At 39.3% G+C, this 25590-nt stretch overlaps 1 protein-coding gene across 2 annotated transcripts; it reads right to left on the minus strand.

Moving 5' to 3' along the window:
• Positions 1–14547: 14547 nt before the first annotated feature.
• Positions 14548–25218, minus strand: INPP1 (inositol polyphosphate-1-phosphatase). Of its 2 annotated transcripts, none has more exons than XM_060302142.1 (5): positions 24951–25218; positions 22315–22375; positions 19450–19650; positions 17205–17379; positions 14548–15298 (listed from the first exon to the last, which is right to left on the minus strand). In XM_060302142.1, exons 1-5 carry the CDS (start codon positions 25152–25154, stop codon positions 14731–14733), a joined length of 1209 nt encoding a protein of 402 aa, XP_060158125.1. In that variant the 5' UTR covers positions 25155–25218; the 3' UTR covers positions 14548–14730. The 2 variants fall into 2 exon arrangements, with proteins under 2 accessions (XP_060158125.1, XP_060158126.1); XM_060302143.2 differs by having other exon boundaries at positions 19450–19666; positions 24951–24976.
• Between the last annotated feature and the right edge of the window lie 372 nt (positions 25219–25590).

Here is a 25590-nt window from a genome sequence, read left to right on the forward strand (position 1 = left end):
CAATATCTATGTAAGGTCCACTGACATTGTATGAATCAATAGTTCATTCCTTTTTATTGCTGAACAATATTCCATTGTAGGGACATAGCACAATTTTTTACCCATTCACTGATTGAAAGGTGTTTGGGTTATTTCCGGTTATTGGTTATTATTAATAAAGCTTCTATAAACATTTGTATACAGGTTTCGAGTGGCAAAATTTTTAATTTACTTGTGTAAATACCATGCGATTGCTGGGGCACATGGTAAATGTATGTTTAACTTTATAAGAAACAGCCAAACTGTTTTCAATGTAGCTATAACATTTTGCATTCCCACCAGCAATATATGGCAACACTTTGTCAACACTTGCTATTTACTGTGTTTTAATTTCAGCCCCTCTAAAGGTACTGTATTCAGTGGTAGATCATTGTGGTTTTCATTTGCCTTTCCCTAATAACTAAAAATATTTAGCATCTTTATATATGCTTATTTGACATGTATCTCTTCTTTGGTAAAGTGTCTGTTTAGATCCTTTGCCCATTTTTACTGGGTTGTTTATATTCTTATTGTTGGCTTTTGAGGGTTCCTTATATATTCTGGATACAAGTTGCCTACAAGATATGTGGATTGCAAATGTTACTCCAGGTTCATGACTTGTCCTTCATTCTCTTAACAATGCGTTTTTGTAGGGCAAAGATGTTTCATTTTCATAAAATCAAACTTATCAACTTTTTTATTTTATAGGTTATATTTTTGATGTCATATCTAAAAACCTTTGCCAAATGAATAAAATTAAAGGTTGGTTCTTTGAAAAGATCAAGAAAATTGTTAAACTTCTAGCCAGATTGAGCAGGTTATAAAGAGAGAATATAGGAGTTCCCTGGCAGTCCAGTGGTTAGGACTTGGCGCTTTCACTGCTGTGGCCTGGGTTCAATCCTTGGTCGGGGAACTAAGATCCCACAAGGCGGTGGCCCAGCCAGGAAAAAAAAAAAAAAGAGAGAGAGAAAGAGAGAATATACAAATTACCAGTACAAAGAGAGAGAGAGAGGGGGCAGGAGGGAAGGAGGGAAAAAGAGAGAGAGAGAGAGAGAGAGAATAACTACCAATCCTATTAAAAGGATAAGAAGAAAATGTTATGAATAATTATATGCTAATAATTTGTCAACTTTGATGAAATGCACAAATTCCTTTGAACATAAACTATGGAAGCTACTTCAATAGAAATAGACAACATGAATAGCCAAGTATCTATTAAAGAAACTGAATTTGTAGTTTAAGACTTTTCCACAGTGAAAACTCTAGACCTAGGTGTCTTCATTGGTAAGTTCTACCAAACATTTAATAACACCACTTCTATACAAACACTTCCAGAGACTGAAGAGGAGGGAACTCTTCCCAGCTCAATTTATGAGGCCAGCATTACTCTGATCCCAAAACCAGACAAAGATATTAAAAGAAAAGAAAACTACAGACTAATATCCCTAACATCGGTGCAAAAATTCTTAATGAAATTTTAGCAAACTGAATCCAGCAATATATTAAAAACTGTAGTACACCATGACCCACTGGAATTTATGTCAGAAAGGTAAGGTTGGTTCAATACTTAAAATTTAATCAATATAATTCATTATACCAACATAATAAAAAGGAAACATGATTATCTCAATAGCTACAGAACAAATATTTGACAAAATCCAATGTCTATTCAACATTGTACTAGAAGTTCTATTTAATGCAATAAGGCAAATAAATAAAAAGCATCCAGATTGGAAAAGGAAAAAAGTAAAACTGCCTTTATTCACAGATTACATGGTTGTCTATGTGGAAAATTCCAAACAATTTATGATAAAAGCTGCTAGAAAAAAATAGAACTAATAAGTGAACTATCAAGTTTGCAGGATACAGAAATCAATTTAAAAATCAATTGTATTTCTCTGAACAAGCAGTGAACAGCAAGCAATTCAAATTTATAAGACATTACCATTTACATGACATCAAAAATATAAAATACTTACTTTTGACCTATTAAAAACTTTTAGTTAAAAAACTCATGTTAAAAATTATAAAACAGGGCTTCCCTGGTGGCGCAGTGGTTGAGAGTCCGCCTGCCAATGCAGGCGACACGGGTTCATGCCCCGGTCCAGGAAGATCCCACATGCCGCGGAGCAGCTGGGCCCGTGAGCCATAGCTGCTGAGCCTGCGCGTCCGGAGCCTGTGCTCCGCAACGGGAGAGGCCACAACAATGAGAGGCCCGCGTACCGAAAAAAAAAAAAATTGTAAAACATTGCTGAGATATAAAGAAAGCCTAAATAAATGGAAGTGATCCACCATAATACTGGACTACAAGGCTCAGTATTGTTAAAATGTCAATTCTCCCCTATTCTACAGATTAAACACAATCCCAGTCAAAAAATCTCAGGAGGCTTTTTTGTAGGAATTGACAAACAGATTCTAAAACTTACATAGAAATGCAAAGGATCTAGCATGCAGACCAACGTTGAAAAAGAACAAAAGGACGTACACCATCCCATTGCAACACTTATATAAGCCTATGGTAATCAAGACACTGTGGTATTGGTATAAAGACAGATATAGAGACCAACTGAACAGAATGGAGAGTCCAGAAATAAACTCACACACCTATACAACTGATTTTCAACAAAGCTACCAAGGCAAATCAGTAGAGAAAGAATAATCTTTTCAATGTAAGTGCTGGAACAACTGGATCTCCATATTTAAAAAGTGAATCTTGGGGCTTCCCTGGTGGCACAGTGGTTGAGAATCTGCTTGCCAATGCAGGGGACACGGGTTTGAGCCCTGGTCTGGGAAGATCCCACATGCCACGGAGCAACTAAGCCTGTGCGCCACAACTACTGAGCCTGCGTTCTAGAGGCCGTGAGCCACAACTACTGAGCCCACATGCCACAACTACTGAAGCCCACGTGCCTAGAGCCCTTGCTCCACACGGAAGAGCAGCCCCCGCTTGCTGCGACTAGAGAAAGCCCACGTACAGCAACGAAGACCCAACGCAGCCAAAAATAAATAAATAAATAAATAAATTAAATAAATAAATAAAAAGTGAACCTTGACTTTACCTCATACCACACACAAAAATTAACTCAAAGTTAGTCATAGACCTAAATATAATAGATAAAACTATAAAACTTCCAGAAGAAAACGGGAGAAAACTTTAGTTATATTTAATTTAGCAAGTTTTCTTAAACAGAATATAAAAAATCCAAACTATAAAAGAAAATAATCAATAAATTGGACTTCATCAAAATTAGGAACTTTTGCTCTTCAAAACACAATGCTATACAAATGTAAAGGCAAGGCATAGAATGAGAGAAATTATTTTCAAACATATATCCAATAAATGACTTGTATCTAGAATATATAAGAACCCTTACAAAATAACAAGACAAACAACCCAATTTAAAAATGGACAAAATGGAATTCCCTGGTGGCTCAGTGGTTAAGAATCCGCCTGCCAATGCAGGGGACACAGGTTTGAGCCCTGGTCCGGGAATATTCCCCATGCCGCGGAGCAACTAAGCCCGTGCACCACGACTACTGAGCCCACACACCACAACTGCTGAGCCCACACGACACAACTACTGAAGCCCACGTGCCTAGAACGCATACTCCGCAACAAGAGAAGCCACCGCAATGAGAAGCCCACACACCGCAACGAAGAGTAGCCCTGCTTGCCGCAACTAGAGAAAGCCCGCGCTCAGCAACGAAGATCCAACTCAGCCAAATAATAAATAAATAACATAAATAAATTTATTTTTAAAAAATGGACGAAAGATTTCAAAAGACACTTTACCAAAGAAAGTATAACAATGGCAAATAAGCCCATGAAAAGATGGCCAGTATCATTAGTCATTATAGCAATGTTTTCAACTGGGTGCAATTTTGCTCCTATACCCCAGAGACATTTGGTAATATCTGGAGACATTTTTGATTGCCACAACTGCGGTGGAGAGTACCACTGGCATGTAGTGAGTAGAGGCCAGGGATGCACATAAACTTCCTACAAAGAACAGAACAGCCCCACACATAAAGAATTATTTGGTCCAAAATGTCATTAGTAATAAGGTTGAAAAATCCTGCATTAGAGAAATGCAAATCAAAAACACCAGTACATGTGGTGGAGTAGGTAAATAAGTAAGTAACAACAACAACAAACAAAAACAAAAATGAGCATACCAACTGTTGTAGAGAATGTGGAGCAACTGGAACCTCATACAAAGCTGGTGGGATTATAAAATCATTCTAATACTTTGGAAAATAATTTGGCAGTTTTTTAAAAAGTCAATCATAAACTTACCCCCAGCTATTCCACTCCTAGGTATTTCACCAAGAGAATTAAGGTGCATGTTCACATAAAGTCTTATACATGAATATACACAGCAGCTTTATTTGTAATAGCCAAGAACTGGAAACAACCTAAATGTCCATCGATTTGTGAATGGATGAACAAATTGTGGTTTTTGCATCCAATGCAATACTACTCAGCAATGAAAAGAAACAAACTACTAATACATACATTAACGAATATATAAACACACATGGATGAATATCAAAAATTATTATCTTGAGTGAAAGAAGCCAGACACCCCCCTGCGAAAAAAGAGTCCAGTATAATTCCATTTACAAAACTTTTAAAAATGCAAACAGATTCATAGGAACTGAAAGCAGATGGCTGGCTGCGTGGGAATGGAGGTGGCTGGGGAAGGAAGAGGAGAGACGGGATAATTATAAAGGAGTATAAGGAAATTTTGGTGTATGATGGATATGTTTATTACCTTGATTGTCGTGATGGTTTCAAGAGTAGTTTATAAAAACTTATCAAATTATACACTTTAAATATGTGCATCTTATTGTATGTCAATTATCACTCAGCAAACCTGGGGAGGCACGGAGGTTGCAGCTCATGTTCTGTGTCAGTGAGTAAAATCACCCCTTCCCTCCTGGACCACATCTTATTCATAAGCCAAACACAACTCTGCAGTACTGGACTGAAAGGCAGTCAGTAACTCAGAGTATTCTTGCCTTAAAACTCTGCCTAGTAGGAGTGCCCCATATTGGATGCTACCAAAGGACGCAAGATATTGTAGAGCAAATTAGTAAATTTCTCTCCCTTGCTATGTAAAGTTACTGTTTATTTTTATAATAAACTCTCATTTCTAAGGATAAGCCATGCATGTTAAGGAGCCGGAAAAGTACACCCACTTACACCCATCTTCCACATGCTTGCGGAAGCACCCTTCCAGAACTTCTCATCAACGAAATAAGAAAATAAAAGGTTGGTTATACATGTTAGAAAGGAAGAAATAAAATCATAATGTTTATACCATTTGATTGTATACCTGGAAAATTTGGGAGAATCAAACTGAAGAACTATTAGAATTAATAATAGGTTTATGTAATATGACAAGGTACAAAATTAATATACAGAATTCAGTATTTCCCAAATACCACTTAAAATACCAGCAATGTAGGATGTGGAAAAAAATGACTCTATTCAGACAAGAAAGTCTTCACTATCCTGGTCACTTCCTCTGAATATTTTCTAATTCTTCTGTATCCTTTTTAAAGTGTTATCTTGGGAATCAACTAAAATGTATTTATGGTCATTATGCCTTTCTGGAGTAGCTATCACTGTGGTATCCAAAGTGTCATCATTTCCCCTTGATTCAGTGTAATGCCTTGGTTTCCACTTCATTCAGTGTTCTGCCCTCCACAAGCCATGGCAGGATCCATCTTGCCATTTTGTTGTCTGGGAATTTTCTAATGAGTTGATTTACACAAAATGTAAATACTGGATATTTTTTATACTGGATATTTTTCTATATGATGATAGACATTTAATTCAGGAGAGCTGTGTAGGTAAAACAACATTTGTAATTATAGATTTAAGGCAAATAAACAAGAAAGCAAATATTTGTGTACTCAGCAACTTGTACAAATAGAATTTTAAACTTTTGCTGTATGGTATTTTTAAATATATCTCAAAAGTATGAAACAATTAAAATATTTTTGATTATCTAAAACCAAATGCTGTTTATTATTATAAACATCACAACTGTTTACTGTGGGACCCTGACTCCTGAGGGCACTGAGTTCCCTCACTGTGTGTAGATTACTGAAACTTTCTAGATATGAGAGTCTCTTTTATAAAATTAATTAACTGAGAATTGGTTACCTTTAAGGCCTCTTTAGCTAAAAATTTTTGTAATTGCATGTAATCTATATATCTCAAGTGTTTTCATCTTCTTCTTGCTTTTAAAATAGTATGCAGTAAACGTTTCCCTTTAAAGCCAAAAGCCCTGTGCTTTTTCTGTGTGTTGGTATTGTTGAAAATTTGTTTGTAATATCAATATTCTTCTATGTAACCTATTTTTTATAATGTTATTACACAGCACACAGAGAATGTAAAAAGAACCATAATTCTATCTATCTTCACTCAACTAGATTCAAAGTCGAGTTTCTAGTAAATTAATATTGCCAAAATAAAATAGGGATGATGTTTACATTCTTAAATACCAGGTTATTATTTTTATCATTGATGATATGTAAGTAATTAAAGATCAATAATTTAGCAACTATTCAAATAATATTTACTAGGCACTCAAAGTTCTGGTAAAGTCCTTATTGAAATGGAATGATACAGATCATAGAAAGAACAGGCCATGATATTAAGAATCTGTCAGTCTCAACAGAGAAGAAAATATATTTACAGCATATTTCAAGACTGTATGTCACAGTTGACCCTTGAACAGCATAAGTTTGGACTGTTTATGCAGGATTATGCTAATGCAGGACATTCCCAAAGGTAGCTATTATGCTCTTTTCAAAGATTAGGTTCCCAGGGAAGCAGACTCTGAGATATCCATAAGTTGGGACCAATACTTGTGGGAGGGAAGAGAAGAAAAGGGGTGGGGGGGGTAGAGAGGAAAAGGAGGCGAGGGAAAGAAACATGATTAGGCAGAGGTAGAAGTTGGGCTAAATTGCAATCTCAACAAAGTCTTCAGCTAACTCTACAGAGAGCTCTGAAGCTGGCATAGCTCTTCAGAGTTTTTCCAAATTGGGGTGAGGGCCTTTATACCCAGCCCAATAGTCAGAGATATAATCTCAGGCCAGGTAGCCCTCTTCAGCTGAGGCACTTCCTAAGACCATTCCTGAAGGGGGAGCTTGGTGGCACATTCCATGAGTTCTGCTTGGTTTTGAATATTATATAAATGTTATCATATAGTATATACTTTTTGGGTGTTGCTTCTTTCATTCAACATTATGTATGTGAGATTAATACATGTTGTTTCATTCCATTTCTTTGTACCATAAAATAGTTACTCATTCTACTGTAGTTGAACATTTGCTTAGTTTTCAGGTCTTGGCTATTATGAATACTGTTGATATAGATATTCTTGCACATGTCTTTTGATGTATATTTGCATGCATTTCCGCTGGGTATATACCTAGAAAAGGGTCATAGAATAAGTATACGTTTAGCTTTATTCAATATTGCCAAATATTTTCTAAAGTAGTCATACAAATTATACTCCCACCAATGAGTATATGTAAGAGATTTAGTTGTTCCAAATTCTCACTAATACTTAACAGTGATTATTAAGTTTTAGTTATTCTGGTGCGTGTAGTGGCTCTATGGTGTTGTAATGCATTTTCCTGATGATTAGTTATGTTTACAATTTTTCACATGCTTATTGGCCATTTAAGTACTCTCTTTTGTAAAGGGTCTTGTGGCCATTTTTTTAATTGGGCTTTCTGTCTTTTTCTTGCTGATTTATAGGAGTCCTTTATGTCCTTGGGGTACAGGTCCTTTGCTTGATATATATTACAAATATCTTTCCCACTCTGTGGCTCATGTTTTCATTCTTTTATGCACAGAAGGAAAACAGCTCTAGGAAAGTTGACTAAGATGTCAACAGTAGTCTTGTCTGGACGTTGTTTTTTCCTTCTTTTTACTTTTTCATATTTTCTAGTTCTTTAAGAAGCATGTAATGAGGAGATAACTTAAAACACAGTAAAAGGAATGATTTGTCTGAGAAAAATGGCATAATTAAAACATGATGATGTAGTTTAAAGGCGACCCATTGGAAATGGTTAGCAAAGACAAGAACTTTGCTACAATTTTCCTTCACTGTTACCTATGTGCCTGCGCAAATCTGCTAGAGCCACCTGGTGGAGAGTGTTGAGAAGTTTACAGCAAATGTTCGAAGATGCTGAAATGTGCTTAGAATGTTATAGCATAAAAGGCCAGCTTACTTAGCAGGTGAGAAATGTACGTAAAACACACTCTGGTTCTCTTATCACCTCAGTTTCCAAAGAACTGGAAAGACCCTTCAACTCCCAGATGGGGGTAGACCTAGTTCACCAGTGGGCTGGGTTTGACCTTGACCAGCAAACATGACAAAAATCCAGAGAGAACGAAAGACAGTGAGGTTAGGAGTAGAAATGGGACCAGTTCAGGGCTGGCTACATAGCTGGTAGCACCTGGGCAAGATGAAAATATGTAGCCCCCTGTACAGAAAACAGGAGAAAGCCTTCCATTATAGATACTAAAGTAAAAAGAGGTTCCTTCCTTCTACCATCTCTCTCTCTCGACCTGTTGTAATATTGTTTATTTGCTATTTAATGTCATTCTGGGTAAAGAAAAAATTTTAATTTAAATTATTACTGTGAATTTTACCATTCATATTTATATTGTACAATGCCAGGTTTCAGTGTAAGTATAAGAGTATTTAACTCATATGTGGAATCACCAAATTACACAATTCATTTTTTATAGTTCGTACACAGATATGTATCTTATTCTTACCAGAAGAGTGGAAAGAGTGCACAAAAGTAACTCAACTGGGTTTTTTTTTTTAACATCTTTATTGGAGTATAATTGCTTTACAGTGTTCGCCATGGTTTACAACTTTTGCCATGGTTCTCTGCTAAACACATTCTCTCCTTCAGTTCTAAGGAAAATGAACGTGGAATGCCTTTTTGCCCCTATAATTCTAGATACATAAATGAAATATTAAAATAACTGTTTATGAAGTAGTCAAACAGGATTTTAAGTGTAGGATTTCTTACAGGTTAGTCACAGGTGTTTTTTTTTAACATCCTTATTGGAGTATAATTGCTTTACAATGGTGTGTTAATTCCTGCTGTATAACAAAGTGAATCAGCTATGTGTATACATATATCTTCATATCACCTCCCTCTTAAGCCTCCCTCCCACCCTCCCTATCCCACCCCTCTAGGTGGTGGCAAAGCACCGAGCTGATCTCCCTGTGCTATGCGGCTGCTTCCCACTAGCTATCTACTTTACATTTGGCAGTGTATATATGTCAATGCTACTCTCTCACTTCGTCCCAGCTTACCATTCCCCCTCCCCGTATCCTCAAGTCCATTCTCTACGTCTGCGTCTTTATTCCTATCCTGCTCCTAGGTTCATCAGAACAATTTTTTTTTAAAGATTCCATATATAAGTGTTAGCATACGGTATTGCTAACACTTATATATTTCACTTCTCGACATGCACGCATCGTGCCAATCCTCTCTACCTTCAGCTGTCTGGCAAGGAAGGACAGGAAGAGAAGGAACTATGGGTGGCCCTACCTTTCCCTTTCTTTCCATGCCATCATTTTCAGCCTATGTGATTTGCTGTAATTATACAGGAAAAAAACCAAACAAACACAAATAAGAAAGGGTATGATAGATTTCGTTGGACCTTTATGCTTCTTAGAATGCCATTGCCATCTTTTGGCATTCCAAGGAAATCCTGGTTCTTGGGGGCTGTCATCCCCCCTCCCAATTAGTCATAAATGTAATACACTTACCTTGTGCTTGCTTTAAGTCTCATTGAACCCCCATACATCATGAGTCCACAGGAATTCTGTGCTCACCGGGCACTGTGAACACTATGTGAATGGAATGGTGCTGCAGGGAAAGAGGGTGAATACATGTTGGACATCGCACCTCTGTTCACACGTGTGCTTCACTCTCCTTTCAACTTAACTTACAAGTTCAAAGACAAAATTTTTGAGAATTTCAAGATGGCAATAGCAGAACCCAGCATGGTGCCCTTCTGAGTGAGAAGCCTTCCGCACCTGCAGCAGTCACAAGCCCATGCAGCCAGCCTAAGAATGGTTCTTTCCTCTTTTTCTTTTTAATAGGTGAAGAGAGGAAGCTCTTAATCCTATATGATCGTGGCTCCTTCAGGATCAGGAGCATTGAAAATACAGCTTAGAAAAGAAAGATCATATTTAGAATTGCAGGCATTTTGTACAGAGTCAGAATATAAAACATTTTAAGAAAGATGTCAATGCTAAAAACAGCTACTTCCCCTGGTCGAGTTTCAAAGATCTTTTTGCATACATACCAGGCTTTAATTGAGTCCCCTGCCACGGAGGGGACATTCACAGTTCTTTAGGCCTGCTTTATGAACGTGTGTTACAACCTAAGCACCAAGCCAGGTACAATTAAAGTGTTAACTATGGATGTGAAAGGTTATAACTTACTGTTTCTACTCTGTCTTTGCATTTAGCACTTACAGAAAAAATAAGAACAAAAACAAAACTGGGGAACAAGAGGGAAATTGTTGGAAAATTTTGTTTGCTTTTTCCCCCTTTTGGGAAAACAGCAGATGTGTGCAAATGTGTGGAGTGGGCAGGGCTGTTTTTGTCCGGTAGCTGTGTTTAAGGCTGATGACAGTAACATGCTCTGGGCTGTGGATGCAGGACGAGGGCTTACGAGCAGAAGGAAACTTTTGGAAAATTTTGTTTGCTTTTTCCCCCTTTTGGGAAAACAGCAGATGTGTGCAAATGTGTGGAGTGGGCAGGGCTGTTTTTGTCCGGTAGCTGTGTTTAAGGCTGATGACAGTAACATGCTCTGGGCTGTGGATGCAGGACGAGGGCTTACGAGCAGCTGCTGTGTACTGGGCCGAGCAGACTCTTTCAGTGGATGGCTAAGCAACGTATTGAAAGCTGAAAGCAGAGACCTGACAAAGCTTGTCTGCATGCTGAGCACTCAACAGAGGCAGAAGGTGTGGTCTGATAAGAGGGGGCAGTAGGCTTCTAGGCAAAGTGCCAGGATCAAGAATCCCAGCGATTTCTCACAGGTCTTAAGACAAGAATAACTGTGTTTATGTTTGTCTTATATTTTCATCCGTGCTTTTACTGGCAGGAAGTTCCCTTTCTTTATCATCTTGATGAATGTATGTATTTATGGCACTTTTCATTCTTTGGAGGATGAAGTGGATAAGTACATCCTAAGTAGGTAAGTGAGTGTAGCTAAGGGTTGGAAAAATCTGGCTATAAATGTCATGAGACCTTAGTAAACAGAACGAGAGATGTGTGATCAGAGGTCAGATGAAGGCAGAAGCCTGGACAGCTCATTTGGACTGGGCGATAGAGATTGCTAGATACCCTCTAATACCTGTTTCCCATCTTCCAGGGTGATAAAATGCCTGTTCTTCAGCTGCGTACACGGTTGCCCAAGATGGAAACTATACATGTAGTCATGTGACTAGGTTCTAGTCAATGATGTGAAAAATCACCTACCCTTCCCTTCTTCTTCGTCTTCTCCTCTATCTTGCTGCCTAAAATGCAGATCCTGTCATCTTAGACCTGAGAAGAAGGGCCGTGGTCTGGAGCTGGGGGAGCAGCGAGATGGAGGGAGTGTGACTCCTTGAGGACTTAGGGGTCAAGCCTCCTTTCAGCTCTGGACTGCACACCAAACAGCTTTTATCTTATTTAAGCCATTGTTATTTTGGCATTTTGCCACTCACGGTTAAACCTAATGTTACTGATACAAAATATTACTGCAAAGTTATCCTGGCTGCACTTCTTCCAGACAGAAGGGCTATCTTATGGAATTTACACACAGGTGCAAAGTTCTGTTTTTTTATACTCCCATCATTATAACATAGCAGAAAGCCCTTTATAGAATACTTATCCCTTGGCACGTCAAAATCTCATGCAGGGAGCCTATAACTAGGGGGTCAGAAGCCAGGGCAAAAGATTGGCAACAAACAAAGGGCATTAAAAGACAATGATCGTTAGGACACTACTCAACATGGGTGCCAATCCTTAGGAACAGTTGGATTGAGACTGAGGTGACGGTAAGTGGAAGCACGTGGCTGGCGTACAGAGTATGCCAGGGGAAGGGTAAGGGTAAGCTGGGATGAAGTGAGAGAGTGTCATGGACATAGATACACTACCAAATGTAAAATAGATAGCTAGTGGGAAGCAGCCACAAAGCAAAGGGAGATCAGCTTGGTGCTTTGTGTCCACCTAGAGGGGTGGGATAGGGAGGGTGGGAGGGAGACGCAAGAGGGAGGAGATATGGGGATATATGTTTATGTATAGCTGGTTCACTTTGTTACACAGCAGAAACTAACACACCATTGTAAGGCAGTTTTACTCCAATAAAAATGTTAACAAAAAGAAAAACTATTGGAGGGTTTTTTTTTTAACATCTTTATTGGAGTATAATTGCTTTACACATTGGAGGGTTCTGAACAGAGACATGATCTGATAGATGTTGGAAATGGATCACTCTGGCTTCTGTGTTATGAATAGACGGTATGAAGGCAAGTTAGTTTATTGCAATAATCCAGGTGAGACATAAAGAGGGCTTGACACAGGGTAAGGGTAGCAGAGTGATGAGGAATGGTTGAATATTGGATATATTTCAAAGGTGGAGCCAAGAGGGCTTCCTTAATGATTGGATGTGGATTGTAGGAACAAGAGAGGAACCAACGTTGACTTGGCTTCCCAGAGGCTGCTCTTATTGACGTGCAGGGGGAGCTCTCTTTTTATCACCTTCCATGTAAGCGACCTGGCAGATTCACCTCTCTGCCAGTCTCCTGCAAAACACACTGGCTGATGCACAAGACACTTGATCTTCATGACCAACAGGCTACTCTCTGGAACACTCCTCCATCACAATCCCCAACTCCCATTCCCATCAACTGAGGCGTATGTTTACTTGGAGTGGTTGGCTTCTTTCCAAAACTGTATATTCTGATTGTACTTTTAATAATAGATTAAATACAATGTAAAATGAGTTTTAAAACAGAGAATTGAAGACTTCAGAAAATAACGACGAGTCTTAAAAATTTACCGAGTATGAGGCAATTGTAAAAATGGAGAGAAAAAATTAAAATCCAGAACGATTATGTTCTCAGATTACATGGCAAATATTTAAAAATTCTTCCTCTAAAGAAATCAGAAACAGAGCTCATACTCCCATGGGTGTGGTTTATGCAAGAAAAACAGTGCAGACCAATCAGCACACACATGCTTAAGGAAGGGCCTTAGCTTTCTGGCCAAGATTGACAATGGATGTGTATAATAGATGTTCACAGAATATATTGGATTCTCTGTTCTATCCAATTTTCCCCCCAATAAATTGACAAACTTCTTGTTCAGATCACATTGAAGATGACTTTTCACTGCATGTTATTGATCAGTTACATTCTAAAAATGTTTATGTGGACAACAAATGCTTTTTCTTGAACCATATTCTATTTCTCCATTCTGATGACTATCATGCAGCAGGACGAGTTTCTGGGTTTTGGTTTTTAATGTGTTTTGTGAAGAATGAACTCACTTTGACTTAAAAATCAACCTTTAAAATTAGACTGTTAGTGGTTAAGAATAAACGGCTTGAGGACCCACAATCACAAAGCACATGCGGACTTTAAAAACTATAACCCTGTCACTAAATAAGTCACTGAATCTGCTGTGTGCAATGAAATACGATTAAAAAGACTTTGATTTACTTTCATTTGTTTGTAATTGTAGAAAAACAGGCTGCTCCAGAACATATCCTTTGGCCCCCAGAGGGCGCAAGGCCTAAAGAAGTCAGAGGTGAGAGTTTAATCCGTCCAGATGGTGGCGCTACCTCCTCACCAGGGCTGCTAAACAGGATGGGAAAAGTGGTCCCACCCACCTCAGACGACTTTCAACATGGGATTCTAGTAGTCCAAGGACTGTATTTAACTCTACCTCTGGTTTTTGAAGTGCAGTAAATATGCAAAAATTAAAGAAACCTCTTTACCCTATCCCCTTCTGTCTTACCAACAGAAATGGAGTGTGTATGTGAGAGTATTAGAGAGAATTATTAGAGACAGGATTAGAGAGAACTTGAATGAGAGGGCACATGAGATTATAAATTTGAGAGAGAATATTAGAATGTGTGTGTGAGTATGAGAGGGTATGTGAGTAGGAAGGAGCCCACAGTGCTCCAGGCTTTAATTCTTCTAAGAAACATAATACTGTTGAAAGTACAGAACATGGCTAAATTCACAGTTCTAAATGTTTTGCCAAAGGCTAAAGCTGCAGAGTTTTCCTCCAGAAGGGAAACAAAGCTAAGCTCAACCCCCTCTTGGCTCTCCCTAATACTTCAGTGGCATTAACTTAACCCTTAGATGTTTAGAAGAGGTTTACTAATTGAGCAGGAATTTTTCCTGTCTTCAATATCTTATTGAAGTGTTTCAAGCAACATTAATAGCACAAAATCCACTATTAAGAATCTCGCACATTTAACTGCGGCATGAATATCAGTCATTTATTGACATTAACATTACGAACACATAATGGAAAAATGCTCCTCAAAAGAGGAAGGTGAACTTTGACTGTCGACAGGACAAAGCTGTCTTCAAAAGACAGAGAGGTGGAAACTAGGTTCACAGCTGGGTTTCGAGTCCCTGAGGATGGAGCTCGTCTATGTATGTGCATCCGCAGGCGCAAGGTGTCGGAGGAGGAGGCTCAGGAATGTCTCCAGCTGCTTCTTTGATCTGTAAGCGATCAGTCCTCCCTTGTTGGCCCACTGGTCCACTCCAGCAGCGCCTCTGTTTCCCACGTGGTACACCAACTGTGGCAAGTCAAGCCCCGATTTGGGGTTTCTTTCCAAGCACTCTTTTAAGTCCACCATTCCCCCACCCATGGCCCTGAGGATGGCGTGGGCAGCACAAGAGTCCCACTTGAACGTGGTATCTTCTGAGAAGATGTAAATGTCCACAAGGCCGAGGACAACACAGAGGCTCTTGTAACCAGCCCCAGCTGCCCGGAATATGCGCTCTCCACACACACGTGACAGTGCGGCCTTGATGGTCTCCTTTTCACTGGTACTAATGACAGCTGAGAACGGGTGGGAGTATTCCGCCTCAGAGCTGGGGTTTTGGGTCACTTGGCCCTGCGTTTCACTGCTGTTTCTTGTAGAGACGGGAGGCAGAAATGAATGGATATTGGTCCCCATGTAAGAAAGGCCCCAGTAGCACTGTCCTTTCCACCTGTGGAAGAGAACATTCAGTTTGTGGCCGTAGGTTATCCCATTCGTTTTTCATTGCTCATATGGCTTCCCAACTTGATGATATGAAAAATATATAACATAATGGGTCTCAAGGTCCTTACGCTTAGAAATGGATACCAAGTAGCTAATTCATTTCTAAAACTTACTCCCGGGTTTCCCTGGTGGCACGGTGGTCGAGAGTCCGCCTGCCAATGCAGGGGACATGGGTTCGTGCCCTGGTCCAGGAAGATCCCACATGCCGCAGAGCGGCTGGGCCCATGAGCCATGGCCGCTGAGCCTGCGCGTCCGGAGCCTGTGCTCCGCAACGGGAGAGGCCACAACAGTGAGAGGTCCGCGTACCGCAAAAAAAAAAAAAGTTACTCCCTGTGCGTGTTGCTGCCTGTGCTGTTGCAGGTTAGGAAGGCTTTCAGTTTTTCTGTATTATCACACCCAACTAGGACAATGCTAAAATATTTGCTCTGTTCCTGGAGGCCAGAAATCCCGCAAAGTTTCACTGCCACTTTTGCCATTTGAAGTTTAATGGGGGGAAAGATGAACAGATAAATAATCTTTTCAATCTGCAAATCTTTCACAATCCTTAAGTTTTTCTTCAGTTGGTAACGCCTTTTCATTCTCTAATTCACTAGCTCCACTTTGGTTTTAACACCAAGAAAGATGCACTCATTATTTCTGGCAACAACAAAAATAGCACCTATCATTTCTCAATGTTTAACTTACTATATATGCTGGATAGTTTATTTACAGAGATGGAAACAGGCTTAGAGAATGTAAGTGTAAGAATGTAACAGTGATAGAATCTGCATTCAAACCCAGGAAGTCTCACTCTAGGATCTATGCTACTAACTACTTTGTCAACCATTTCTAGGTCATGATTATGGCAGCATCCAGTCCCACTTATTTTTAACTTCTTAACGACCCTTTAAAGACAACAAACACTTTCAGTTTGGAAGAAGGCAGGGTTAGAAGAAAACTATCAAAATTCCATAGGTGTAGTTTATGACTATTAAAGAACAAACAATTCTTAGTTGCTTGAAGCAAGTCAAAGTTTAATACAAATATGTAGTTCTGAGACTTCCCTGGTGGCGCAGTGGTTAAGAATCCGCCTGCCAGTGCAGGGGACACGGGTTCGAACCCTGGTCCAGGAAGATCCCACATGCCACGGAGCAACTAAGCCTGTGCGCCACAACTACTGAGCCTGCGTACCACAACTACTGAGCCCACGTGCCACAACTACTGAGCCTGCGTGCTGCAACTACCGAAGCCTGCGCACCTAGAGCCCGCGCGCCTAGAGCCCATGCTCCGCAACAAGAGAAGCCACCGCAATGAGAGGCCCGCTCACTGCAACCAGAGAAAGCCTGCGCGCAGCAATGAAGACCCAACGCAGCCAAAAAATAATAATAAAAAACAAATAAATTTATAAAAAAATATGCAGTTCTATACAAGTGGAAAAAAATATTATCTATTTCAATAAAATACTGAAATCACAGGAGAAAAGCTGCTTCTTCTTGGCCTCTGCCATGCCCTGGAGCCCTGCAAGCATGGGCCATGGATCAGAGCAACTCTGCCCTGCACAGGAGTTCAGGGGAGCCTGAGGAGGGAGGCAGAAAAGGAAGTGATGCTGGCAGTTCTACCAGGAGAGCACCCCAGAGCCAGGTCCTAACCCTGGCTGTACCTACTCAGCTTTTCATCAGATCATTGTCACATTTTGCTGCGAGACCCAGGGCTGAGAGTAAAAAGAACGTTAATTCAAACATGCAGATTTTTAGTAGGAATACCAAATCTACTGAGTCATGGGAATGTCACGCGGAGAGATCATCTTGACAATAAGCAAAGCTGAGGTTGTAAATTCTAAAAACCATAATATACCAAAAATTTTCATCTTTTACCTGAGGGTGTTTAGGTCTTGTGATACAAAAGGTTGGTTGATGACTCCCATCAGGGGCACCCCTGTCTGTATGTCATAGACACCAATTAAAATAGTGACACACTGAAGTCCACTGGGGAAGATTCCTTGGTTGGATTTAATGTCAGCAGAACCTTTTATATACTGATAAGTTGAATCTGAAAAATGAAGCAAATTTGTTAGGATTATTTGAAATGATTATTTAGAAGACGATGATGAATACATCTACAAACCCTGTACTATATTGTTTCTCTCTTCTAATTTGGTAACTGCTATGGTCTGAATGTTTATGTCCCCCCAAAATTCTTACCCACAGAAGTTGATGGTATTAGTAAGTGGGGCCTTTGGAAGGTACTTAAGTCCTCAGTGTGGAACCCTCATGAATGGAATTAGTGTCTTACAAAAGAGGCTACAGAGAGATCTTTAGTCTCTTCCAGAATGTGAGGACACAGTGAAAAGGTACCAGTTATGAATCAGGAAGAAGGACCTCACCTAATCATGCTGGCACCTTGAGATTGGACTTCCCAGCCTCTGGAACTGTGAGAAACAAATTTCTGTTGTTTAAAAGCTACCTAGTCCATGGCATCCTGATATAGCAGCCCAAACTGACGAAGATAGTAACCAATCAGTTTTTACCTTTGGGTGCCACTTATATCGAATTATTTTTCGACCTCTTGTACTTCACTTTTAAGCTGCTTGTGTTTCATTTTCCCAACTATATAGTCTTGGAGAGAAAGGACACGTCTATAGTTCCTATGGCAGCTAGCACTGCACCTTGCAAATAACAAGCACTCAAATATCCATCACATGTCAAAATCATTTCAAAGCTAATAGCTCAGGATAACCAAGGGGCTTCCTTAGAGCTCTTACTAATCAGAGGACAAGCCCAAGGTGGATGGGAAAGCCTCCATCCAGGAATCTGTCAGGGGTGGAATTACCTTTTTGTTTGTTTGTTTTTGTCCCTCAAATTAGGAGGAAGGAGACAATGATGGTAGTACAAGAGGAAGAAATTGATGGGAGTCCTGAGAAAAAGAAGCCAAGTAGCTAGGTTTCTTCTTATAAGACTGTACATGCCAGCAGCTGACTGCCAACATCTAATGAGTTAATGCCCAGTTAAGGATGTGTCAGGCACAAGATCCAGAGAGCTAGCTAACAGAATCAATTCAGGATAGAACAAGAATACAAGGTTTCTGTCCCTCAAAAACCTTAACTGAGGCTGATTTACCTTCAAGCAATAAAAGATTCTGGAAAACATTCTTAGTTTGCATATACAATCCATAGGCTGAATATTCTCTAATTCTCTGATGACTGAAGGCATTTCTATCATTATTAATGTGCTTGTAGGATGGGGAGGGTGGGGGGAGTTTGCCTGTTCAGTGTGATTGGTCACAGTTGTACTGGGTAGAATATGCCAGGAAGGTTAGGGGAAAAAGGGGGACTTTCGAAGATTAATACCTAGGGCATTATATTAATAGCGTCATTGAGAGAGGCCTACACTTTTTAAACAATGAGCTATATGTTATGGTTCTACCATAATCATGACCACAAAATTCATGGTGAGGTTTACACAGGACTCACAAACCGACTGCTAGAGTCACATTCAGCTGTGTTTTGCTTGGCCTGTATAGTGGTTTTGATTGTTTGCTTGTTTAACTGAATTAGTAGCCAGTGGTTAAATTGTGAGATCTCACATAAAAACTTGGATTTTTATTTTTTTTAAAAAATTTGATGAGCTGGACAGTATTCCCAGATGGCAATAATCCGCTGGTGCTGAATGTTCTTAAAATGGCATGTGTGCTCAGTTAGTTATAGCTGCTATCACTTCATTCTTCTCTCATATTTAGCAGTCTGGCCCCTGAGGTCTTTCAAAAATGAGTTAATTCAGCTTTGTATATGTGCCTGTGTGTGGGTATGTGTGTACACACACACATATGTTATAGATACATGTGATAGATATATGTATATAACACACACCTCAGCTCTTCGTTTCTTTTTTTCTGGCTGCACCGCACGGCTTGTGGGATCTCAGTTCCCTGACAGGGATTGATCCCAGGCCACGGCAGTGAAAGTCATTTATCATTTTAAAAATTCAAAACTTTAAAAATAAAACTCCTAGGAGAGTGAAACCATACCCTCAATTTTTATTTTTCTAACCCCCCACCAAAAAAAAAAAAAAAGGGATTATTAATGAAAGCAAATAAACAAAAGCAAACACTCTCTCTACTTACCTATAGGATCCACCCAAACTCCCAAAGTGTCCTGTGGAATGTTGATCTCTATCGCATCCAGAGCTGGGTCACTAAAGACAACGTCCTGATGTACAACCTTGGCTAACGCTTCAGATGCCAACTTGTTACCATTAAGGACTTTGTTGAGAAGATCTACTGTTTCTTCCTCTGTTGGACACAGTCTCATGATAATCTTTTCCCCTAGAGTAAAGACAAACTAAAGACCATTACATCTCAAGTTTCAAGGGAGAAAGAACAACAGAGGGGTGGGAAGAAACAAAAGCTGTGAGGGCACCTCAGACTAGGTGAGGGAAATATAGCCATACCAGTGTTTCCTAACCTGGCTGATTGCCAGAATCACCCAGTGGCCTTCATAAAGTCATAGCTGCTCAGTGGTCAGTCATGCACCTAACAGTGAGGAATGAATTCCAGGTGTCAAAGGACCTACTCTCCAGAAAAATGTCCACATGGGCACGTGCACACAGTTTTTTGTATCTAGTTTAAGGGAGCTCATGGACCAGTTAAGAACCCTGAGTCCTTGATAACCAATCTTTTATATTTTTTGCCTTTTAATATACTGTGGGTCACCCTATTCACATTTGAATATGTTATTGAAAAGAATGGAGTTCTTATCAGTACAAAGAAGGGCTTCTACCTCCCTAAATTGTTTATGCTCAGTAAAGTAACATAAGATGAAGTACATTAATCTTTAAATGTGGTAAAGCTGTAGGACTCTAAATGACATACCTAGAATAGCTCTCTGTGAAACCACTGGAAATCAGCATGTAAGCAAAGCTGTTTCTGCAATTGAAATCCCAAGTTACCGAGTCCAGGTGCTTTACCATCACTTCAAAGACACTTCTTAGACCCTTGCCTAATCTGGTTTCCAGCCCCCGCAAAAGTAAGAAAAGAGGCTGGCAAAAACAGGCAAGTTAATAGCAACAGAAAGTCACAGCAATGCAGACTATAAATTTTTTAAAAATTAAGAAAACATGGCACTTTGGAGATTTTGTGGTATATAGACAAATACTCCTAGCTAACCTAGCCATTCCAAGAACAGCAAGCAGCATTTGCATCACCTGAGAACTTGTTAGAAATTCAGAACTGCAGTCCCCATCCCGGACCTACTGAGTTCTAACAAGATCCCCAGGTGATTCATGTGATCCTTAGAGTTTGGGAAGCACAGTGTGAGTCTATTACAATGATGATTCTGAAACAGCAAGAAACAGTCAATTACATGTAGTTCAATTCAATTAAATGAGACTGTTGAAGTTGGGGAATAATAATGCTAATCACCGCCACTTGCTGAGCACCTACACTAGACTCAGTAAAAGTCATGGGATCATTCAAGGGAGCAAATCATATCACATTTCTCCTTTGCTTAAAATTTGCCACTGAATACTGATCATGCTTAGAGGAAAATCCAAACTCCATCCTTTGAACTTCCACTGTCTCACCTCACCTCATCCACCAGCCCCTCCCCTTCACCATGGTTCTCTGTTAAACCCATTCTCTACTTCAGTTCTAAAGAAAATGTACGTGGAATGCCTTTTTGCTCCTATAATTCTAGATACATAAATGAAATACTAAAATAACTGTTTATGAAGTAGTCAAACAGGATTTTAAGTGTAGGATTTCTCACTGGTTAGTCACCGGTGTTTTTTTTTAACATCCTTATTGGAGTATAATTGCTTTACAATGGTGTGTTAATTTCTGCTGTATAACAAAGTGAATCAGCTATGTGTATACATATATCCCCATATCACCTCCCTCTTAAGCCTCCCTCCCACCCTCCCTATCCCACCCCTCTAGGTGGTCACAAAGCACGGAGCTGATCTCCCTGTGCTATGCGGCTGCTTCCCACTAGCTATCTATTTTACATTTGGTAGTGTATATATGTCAATGCTACTCTCTCACTTCATCCCAGCTTACCCTTCCCCCTCTCCATGTCCTCAAGTCCATTCTCTACAACTGCGTCTTTATTCCTGTACAGGTGGCTTTTTTAATCTTAAGTTTAAATGAGATTTTTCTTTCTTCTTACTGAGTGTCATAGAATTAAGTGCATTTTAATACACTGCCCATGAAGAAGACAAATTTTTCTCCAGAGTTAATCCAGAAATTAGTTTTCTTTGTAAGCATGCCTCTAGATGTTTAACTATTTGTCACATGATCAGTGTTTAAAGTTCACTATTTTAATCTTCTACCATTAAACAAACAAAAACCCAGACAACTAAAAACCGTTTGTTTCTCTAAAAAGGATCAGCGATTTTGATATTTTCCTCTCTATCACAAGGGAACTGGTGGTCCATCAAACGAGAATTTGGTCCACAGGAAACTAATTAAATAAGAGTTAAAACTTGGTGGTAAAAGGAACCTTTTTGGTTGTCCAACTCCCTGTACAGAGGTTCTGAGACCAGAGAAGCCATGAGGTGATTTCAGGGACAGGGCCTCCTCTACATTCTCAGCCAAGGTCTATGGACTCCCTAGGAGGTCCACAAATGGGTTTACTTGTACTTGAAATTGCCTGCAAAACTGTGTAGATGTGCATCTTTCTGGGGGCATCTATAACTTCCATCAGATTCCCAAAGGGCCAGGCAACTTTCCCAAAGGTTAAATCATACGTTATTCAAATGCTACAGATTTATATCTAGAATAATACATGTGGACTTGCTAAATAATCCTAAGATGCCACATCTCCCTATCGTAAACGGCATGATATTCTGAAGTATTGAATGAAGCTTAACATTCAAATATGTATTTACGTGAAAGGCCTCCAAACATCCATTTACTTCATGATGTAAGTTGAAAATAAAAATACCATATGATAATTAAATTATAAAAATACATTAAGACATTTATACTTACCCAAATCATTTGTAAACTCATTGGATTCTTCTCCAAAAATTTTTTTCCCCAAGCCTGGAAACTGAATGATTCAGAGTATGACAAAAATACAACAATAAAGAAAAAAAAAAAAAATCCCACATTTATGTTCAATTCTGAACAGATTTTCATTTTATACTTCAAATTAAATAGCACAATTAGATCTGAAATTTACAATTCCAGAAATCAATCCAAGTATAACAAGTATGAAAAGTGAAGTCAGCTTGGTTCAGTACTTAGTTTTCTAATATTTTCCTGCTCCTTTGCCCCTTTAGAAAGTCCAAATCATGGTAGAAGTCTGGTTTCCTTATGTTCTGTTGAGTCTGCAGAAGTACTTCTAGAAACTTCATCCTTCTAGTTAAGGGCCATAGAGCTAGAATGTTTACAAAGGAGATGTTTTAACTGTTGCTCCTCAACAGGACCTAAGTAGCTTATACAAGTTAATGTTATTGACCAAGTACCTGAGATGATTACTTGAGACTGGATAGAAGGTATCAGAGGATAACATTTGATTTTGTTTTCATTTTCAGGTGTGTTTTCTGGACCTGTTGGAGGTATCATTAGCCATCAGGCTAGGAAGGTGATATAGCAAAAAAGGGGAAATATTTTATTTGCCAACAATTTATGTGCCAATATAGAATTTAAAAAAAAAAAAAGCTAAATAGGAATTTCCTCTCATCTCTGTATGACCAGGAAGCTTTCAGACACATTTTGCTTCTGATTTTCTCTGCAGTAAAGATAATTTCTCTCAAAATATGTGCTGAATTATGATATGAGTATGGTTCTCAAGCAATAAAAGCAAGGAAATGCTTCAAATATTTGAGCTCAGTTATTCACAGATGGCCAGTAGCTTTAATAATGCCCACAACTACTTGTTATTTTTAACTCTTTTAAAGAACAATGCAAGTCGGGACTTCCCTGGTGGCGCAGTGGTTAAGAATCTGCCTGCCAGTGCAGGGGACATGGGTTCAAGCCCTGGTCTGGGAAGATCCCACATGCCTTGGAGCAACGAAGCCCGTGTGCCACAACTACTGAGCCTGCACTCTAGATAGAGCCCACGTGCCACAACTACTGAAGCCCGCGAGCCTAGAGCCCGTGCTCCGCAACAAGAGAAGCCACTGCAATGAGAAGCCCACGCACTGCAATGAAGAGTAGACCCCGCTCACCGCAACTAGAGAAAAGCCCGTGCACAGCAACGAAGACCCAACGCGGCCAAAAATAAATAAATTAAATTAAATTAAAAAAAAAAAGAACAATGCAAATCAACACGGGCTGGCACTGAGCCGATTCATCAATTCATCCAGGGCTGAAGCTCCAGTCTCCCACAACCTGCCTAGAAACCCTTTCTGAGGCTACAGTATAGGAGAGTCATGAAACTATTTTATACAAGCCAAAAGTGAATATCATTTATGTGTTCATAAGTCCTGGCATATACTTCATGAATGAACAACTGCCTGAACTTGTTATAATGCTCTAGGGCAAATATTAGCCCACAGAACTTAACGTTGATACATTTCTAATCCAGTTGCTCAACCATCCCTTCCACCCAGCTCTTGATCAGTAACAAAAACAAATTTGCTTCCTTTTAGTTTATTGGAGCCAGATATTATAAGACATGAAAAAGTACAGTTTGTAGATATTTCAAGGGGCCATTTATTCTCTCTTCCTGCCTGTGGTCAAGAATTCACTTAAATGATTCTAAATGATTCCTAATATTTTGAGAATTTCATAGAAACGATTCTAATATTTTGTAGGGCTTTCCGACATAAAATTCTATGCTCTCAAAGCTAAAAGAAAAGAAATTATTAGATTACCATATAAAAGGCAATATAGTATTGCAAAGAGCACAGACTCGGTCAGCCTGGGTTCAAAAACCAGCCCTGCCATTCACTTGCTGTGCAACCTTAGGCAAGTTATTTAACCTCTCTGTGTCTCCCTTTTCTCATCCATTAGAATGAAGTAATTGTTCTTACCTCATAAAATTGTTATGATTAAATTAATATATTTAAAGCCCTTAGAACAGTACCTGGCTCATAGTAAGCATTTATAAGTATCTGCTAATGTTATTGTTTGTTATTACTACTTATGAATATAATTTCTTTTCCCCAGTCACCTTAAAAGACCTAGAATTACAATCATTGTTAGTTTAAACAATGTTTTCCTACTCAAATAAAGGGAGACTTTAAGTCTCCAGGACTCTATGAGCCCATAACTGAGGCAACCATTAGATAAGTGATTATGTCAAAAGGTGGGACTTAATATATCAAGTTAAAAAAAAGTTATAAAGCAGTATGTTCTCATTTCTTTTGAAATAAATTGTGTGTGCCATGTACACAGACAGAAGGAAAATATTCTAACAATATTTAGCAAAACAGCTGTGGTTTTCTCTCGTGGTAGGATTAAGAGGATTCTTATTTTTCTGTATTTAAAATTTTTTTCTGCAGCACACATTTTGGTAATATTGTAGTCAAAACAAGGGGAAAAACCCAAGTTGTTTATTAGAATCCAAGGTGTTAATAATGGGGGTAGGGGTGGCGAGGAGAAAGGATGCTATTCTATAGAGGGGAAAAACCACAGGGGCAAATATTTTGCAATTACATTGGCTGGGACCTTCTTACCTTGTTCTCCATATTCTGTTTTATAACTTCCTGTACCAGTACATCAGCCAGGGTCTTGAAATCAACTGCAAACTTCTTGTTCTTTTCTCCCTCTTTCTTTTCTTCTATCAGCAGCTGGAAGAGGGCTTCCTGTTGCCTGCACGCCCGGGCAATGTTGGCAGCTTTCTCAGAGACACAGAGCAGCTCCCGGAGGATACCTGACATTTCTGAACCTGGCTTTTCAGTTGCAGCGTCTGGTGGAATCGGCACCCACCCTCCGGGCCGTCAGCTGGAAAAGTACAAGAATGTGAAAGAGAAAGCAGTTCAGAGAGTGATGTCAGGGTGCCTCGGCACTGCTAACAACCCATCTGGCAGTCAACTGGTCAGCATGGCTGAACAGCTACTATAGATCACAGTCGCATCCTCCAGGTGGAAGACTAGATATCATCTAAAAATTGAAACTTATTTTTAAAGATCAAAAGATTTATAGTCTCAAATCCATTATGCAAAGAACTGAATTCTCAGTGAAAGAATTTGAATGAGAATCTACATTATATTTACAAAACCCTAGACCAATAGGCAGGTGGATACACGAGCACAATGTTAAAGGAAAAGCCAAGTTCACATAATGACCTTCGAATGAGCACACAAGCTTAGCAAC

The sequence above is a fragment of the Globicephala melas genome, chromosome 7, assembly GCF_963455315.2.
Source record: "Globicephala melas chromosome 7, mGloMel1.2, whole genome shotgun sequence".
Lineage (NCBI taxonomy): Eukaryota > Metazoa > Chordata > Mammalia > Artiodactyla > Delphinidae > Globicephala > Globicephala melas.

Bases quoted from the DNA above. Each gene is read 5' to 3' on its own strand.
- INPP1 (XM_060302142.1), bottom strand. From the start codon at position 25,154: ATGTCAGGTATCCTCCGGGAGCTGCTCTGTGTCTCTGAGAAAGCTGCC. The intron at 17,380-19,449 runs GTAAGTAGAGAG...TTCATTTTTCAG, and splicing joins AGTTTGGGTGGATCCTATAG to ATTCAACTTATCAGTATATA. The intron at 15,299-17,204 runs GTAAAAGATGAA...TCTCTTCCACAG, and splicing joins CAAGACCTAAACACCCTCAG to GTGGAAAGGACAGTGCTACT.